We start from the raw sequence: 5073 nt of genomic DNA, 5'->3' as shown, positions 1-5073 counted from the left end.
CAGTGATCTACACCACTGGACAGTGCAGAAGGAGTTGATTGACAAGACTTTGGGAGGGGCTAGAGGCATAAAGGACAGAGCATCCATTTTGTAGATACGCACATGACTGAATTTGTTGCTCCTGATGCTGTATTGTTTTCTTTATTCAGTCTTCTGTTGTATTTTTATAAGGTCTTAATAAACCATTTAAAATATTTGAAAGTAAAAATTGTTTCTCACATGGGGTTGCGGAATCTGGGGCAAGGTTGTCCACACTGGGTCAGCTCTCAAGGTACAACTTCACTGACCTTGCCAGACCTTCTTAGGAGATAGCCTGGATCAAAATCAATCACAGAATGCTGCAACAACCACTTCTCTGCAGACAACAGTAATAAAATACATTCCTTAAGATAGGAATACATATTTCTTAGAAGCTCTTTGAAATATTTCTCCATAACTACAAAAGGAACTATTCCTAATGAACTGTTCCAGAGCTGAGGAAAATCAAGGCAGAGCCATGAGGACTTGCTTGATCCTAATGAGCCCTGTGGTACATTTGGAGCTGAGCCCTTGAAACACAGGGCCTGAGAGGAGATTGCACAAACTTTTCCAAGAGTCGAAATCAGAGGAAAAACTCAGTGTCTCAAAGCTTGAATGGATCTCACTGAGGTCCATTGCCAACACAGACTCCTCAAGGGCTCGTTGGAAGACAGAATTGGAGGCCAGGATGGCACAAAATCTTCTCAGAGAATCAGAGTATAGAAAGGAAAATTCAAAGTACCTTAAAAATCTTGAGTATCTCAAAGAATTAATGAGCCCCACTGAGTGTCAGTACAAAGCTCTCAAGGGACTCATTAAAGCAGATAATTGGGGCCATGATTGCACAAACCTCTCACAGAGTGTCTATCAAAAGGGAAACAACCAAGTACCTTAAAATACCCGAAGTACCCTGAAGCATTATGGAGCCCACTGAGTGTTGTTACTGACAAAGCCTCTCCAGGGACTAATTACAGCAGATAAGTGGAGGCCATGATTGCACAAACCTCTCAGAGACTCCAAGGCAAAAACCAAACCCAAAGTCCTTTGAAAAACCTGCAGTCCCTGGGAGCATTCAGGAGCCCCCAAGGCCATTCCTGAGCAAGGCTCCCCAGGGACTCCTTCCAGCAGAACCTTGAGGCCACTGGGATGTGGGCGAGGGGGGGATGCTGAGGGCAGGACAAGGGACTGACAGTGCCCAGCCTGGCTGGGGCTGTGCCAGGAGGCCCCAGGACCTCAGGACAAGGTGTCTCCTCACAGCCCTTGGTGGCACAGACCCTGCTGCTGTGCCCCAGGGCACCAAGACTTGGCTTTTCTTTGTGCCCACCTATCATCCGTGCCTACAGTTCTCTGCTCTGCCTGGGGCCTGGGGACACTTTCTCAGTTGTGTCCCTCAGTGGGACCCATTAAAAGTCCAACAAACTTTGGAGTTGGATTCTGACTTGGAGTTCTGGAGAGGTTTCTTCAGCTGCCTCTCAGGGACTGATGTTCAGGGCCTGAGCACAAAGCCCTAGAGGCTCATTAAAGTCCTCATGCTGTGTCTGTGCTGCTGCCTGGGCTGGGCTCCTGGCCCAGAGGCAGCTCCTGGTAACCAAGAAGAGTTTCAAAAGCACATTTCTCTTGATGAGCAGCTCTTCTGCCAGCCCAGCATGGCTGGGGCACTGCCTGCAGCCACCCTGGGCACAGCACAGAGGCACAGAGAGCTTCAATCAGTCAGGGCTGAGAAGGGGCTGAGAAGTGCCTGGGGCAGAATCACTGCCAGCCCTTGGCACAGGAACCTCTGGCTGCAGGACAATGCATCTGCAGCTCCTGGAGCCATTTCCTCAAGCTGGAACATCCCAATGCCTACAGACGCTGTGAGTACATTCTCTGATTGTCTCTTGTGCAGAGCAGCCAGGGGTGCCCAGGCCTGTCCTGCAGAGCAGGGTCCTGCATCCCAGGGCACTGTGCTGGGGCAGGGACTCTGCTGCCTGCCAGGGACAGCACTCAGCCAGCCCTGGCAGCTGCTCCCAGCACTGGGGGACAAGATCTGGGTGGGAGGAGACAGCTGGTAAGGCTTGGAAGTGTTCTCCTGATGTGGGGAGGATGCTGCATTGTTCAGGACTGCTCCCAGCATGGCATTTAACTGCAGAACATTTCCAAGTAGATTATACATGGAGCACAGCAAGGCACGGGCTGCATAAAAGGGAAAATTTTGCTTTAAAAATCTACTTGTCTCTGATACTTGGATTGGAAATTGCACATAGAAATTAATCTCTCAGTTCAGGTTTTGAATAAGAAATAAAAATATCACAGATCGAATAAACCAGGCAGTGACAGAGATAAAGACAGGGTCTCTCACAGGCAGCATCACTGTCACTTTTCCAGCCTCCTCAGGGTTGCGCTGATGTTTCCATCAGAGCCTGCAGAGCCAGAGCTGCCCCTGGGCAGTGCCTGAGCTGGGAGGGGTCTGCAGGGCAGAACTGAGCCCCCAGGGCTGAGCTGGGCTCTGGCAGCACTGGCAGGTCCCAGCCCTGGGCATAGGGAGCAGCTGCTGGCAGGGACAGCTCCAGGCAGCAGAGCCCTGGGCAGGCAGTAGGGGGAAAGTGCCCCCAGGCTGTCCTGGGATATTTAAAGTCCTCTCAAAACCCAAGTGTTCCATGATTACTTTTTTACAGATCCCCATGCCAAGGCACTCTAAATGCCCAACAGCAGCTCCATCAGGCACTTCCTCCTGCTGGCATTGGCAGACACGTGGCAGCTGCAGCTCCTGCACTTCTGCCTCTTGCTGGGCATCTCCCTGGCTGCCCTCCTGGGCAACGGCCTCATCATCAGCGCCGTAGCCTGCGGCCACCACCTGCACACACCCATGTTCTTCTTCCTGCTCAACCTGGCCCTCAGCGACCTGGGCTCCATCTGCACCACTGTCCCCAAAGCCATGCACAATTCCCTCTGGGACACAAGGGCCATCTCCTACACAGGATGTGCTGCACAGCTCTTTTTCTTTATGTTCTTCATCTCAGCAGAGTTTTATCTGCTGACCATCATGTGCTATGACCGCTACGTGTCTATCTGCAAACCCCTGCACCACGAGACCCTCCTGGGCAGCAGAGCTTGTGCCCACATGGCAGCAGCTGCCTGGGCCAGTGGCTTTCTCACTGCTCTCATGCACACAGCCAATACATTTTCCCTGCCCCTGTGCCATGGTAATGCCCTGGACCAGTTCTTCTGTGAAATCCTACAGATCCTCAAGCTCTCCTGCTCCAAATCCTACTTTAGGGAAGTTGGGCTCATTGATGTTAGTGCTTGTTTAGCATTTGGTTGTTTTGTGTTCATTGTTTTCTCCTATGTGCAGATCTTCAGGGCTGTGCTGAGAATCCCCTCTGAGCAGGGATGGCACAAAGCCTTTTCCACCTGCCTCCCTCACCTGGCCGTGGTATCCCTGTTCCTCAGCACAGCCGCATTTGCTCACCTGAAGCCCCTCTCCATGTCCTCCCCATCCCTGGATCTGTCAGTTTCAATTCTATACTCGGTGGTGGTTCCAGCACTGAACCCCCTCATCTACAGCCTGAGGGACCAGGAGCTCAAGGTTGCAGTGTGGAGGCTGACGACTGGATGCTTTAAGAAACATTAAACTGCTGGCCAGTTTCTGCAAGTCACTTGTAATAAAAGTCACTCATAAGAAAATCTTTGAAAATTCTTGTTTCTTTGGTTTTCGATTTTTTTTTCTGTATTTTAATTTTTAAATATTGTGAACAAAAATATCATTGTTTGTGCCATTTCTCATTTTGTTTCTCTCTACCTTCCCTGTGGCTACGCTCTTGGTGGCTTTAAACAAACTGAAGGAACTCCCAGCAGAATTTTCTGCAGAGATGCCCTTTTGTTGCCATCTCTGGAGCTGCAGCGGCAACGTCTGTGTGCAGAGCTGGAGGCAGATCAGTTCTGGCCCAGCAGCTGTGCCCAGCAGCAGCAGCACTTGGTGTTGCCAGTGCTGCTGCCATGGCCCTGCCCCGCTGCCCTGGTGGCCCTGGTGTTGCTGTAGGCCCTGAGTGCTCTCGGGGCCAGGCACAGTCCTGGGGGTGGCAGTGCCAGGGCTGCAGCAGGGACAGGCCATGGGCACTGCTGGGGCAGCGCTGACACCTCAGGCCAGGCACTGGGGGCTTCAGGCTCCTTGCCCAGGCTCTCACAAGAACACGCCCAGGCCAATGATCAGCACAGAAAAGCCCCGTGAGCAACCCCAGGCTGGCTTTGGGCAGGCTGGGGGCAAACAGCATGGCTGGGGCTCTGCAAGGGCCTGGGGCAGATAGGAAGGAGCAGCAGAGCAGGGGTGATTCATCCCCAGTGCACTGGACAGTCCAGGGCAGAGTCCCAGAGCGTCCTCATGGAGCTGCCAACAACATCCCCCCTCTGCAGCCCTGGCCTCTCCCCCAGCTCACACAGGTGCCCCATCCTTGCAGGCACAGACATGGCAGCACTGGCTCAGGAGCCCCTGTTTGCATTGCACACAGCAGGGGGAGCATCCCCATGCTGTTGCTGTGGGGACATGAACCTGAGGGGGAGCACAAATGCCATCAGCCCATGGGCCAACAAGGGCTGGGGGACACCAGGGAAAACACTGAGCTTTGTCCTGGCCTCTGCAGTCAGCCAGAAAGTTTGTTCCCATCAGCTGAGAGTCTCCCACTGCAGACGCTGTTGCTCAGGGCCAGGGCTGTCTGGCAGCCACCCCCAAACAGCCCTGAGCATTTCTTTGTCTCTACCTTTGCTTTCTTTATTGTTCCCGGCCACAGATTTCTTCCTTTTGCCCAGCCCTGTTCCCTCCCCTGCAAACAGCCCATCCCTGTTTGCCCTTTCCTCTCTGGCCCTACTCACCATTGCAGTTCCTGACTTGGCACCATAGGAATTTCCCTTGGGGAGCAGGATCATCCTACAAGTGCTGCAGGAATTGTCTGCAGGCTCCTGCAGTGCCCGGTGCTGCTCCCTTGCAGAGGCACCCAAGGCCAGGGGGGCACATCTGGGCTGCTGTGTCTGGCTCTGGGGCTCCCTGTTCTGGGCAGTGAGGAGGAGCTGCAGAGGCTCTGC

At 53.1% G+C, this 5073-nt stretch overlaps 1 protein-coding gene across 1 annotated transcript; it reads left to right on the top strand.

Moving 5' to 3' along the window:
* The first annotated feature begins 2680 nt into the window (after positions 1 to 2680).
* LOC134420888 (olfactory receptor 14I1-like) lies at positions 2681 to 3628 on the top strand. Its single transcript, XM_063161297.1, has one exon. It carries the CDS (start codon positions 2696 to 2698, stop codon positions 3626 to 3628), a length of 933 nt encoding a protein of 310 aa, XP_063017367.1. The 5' UTR covers positions 2681 to 2695.
* The last annotated feature ends 1445 nt before the right edge of the window (positions 3629 to 5073 follow it).

This window comes from Melospiza melodia, chromosome 7 (genome assembly GCF_035770615.1).
Source record: "Melospiza melodia melodia isolate bMelMel2 chromosome 7, bMelMel2.pri, whole genome shotgun sequence".
Lineage (NCBI taxonomy): Eukaryota > Metazoa > Chordata > Aves > Passeriformes > Passerellidae > Melospiza > Melospiza melodia.
The sequence above is the reverse complement of the archived record's forward strand: the minus strand, read 5'-3'. Positions and strand labels throughout refer to the sequence as shown.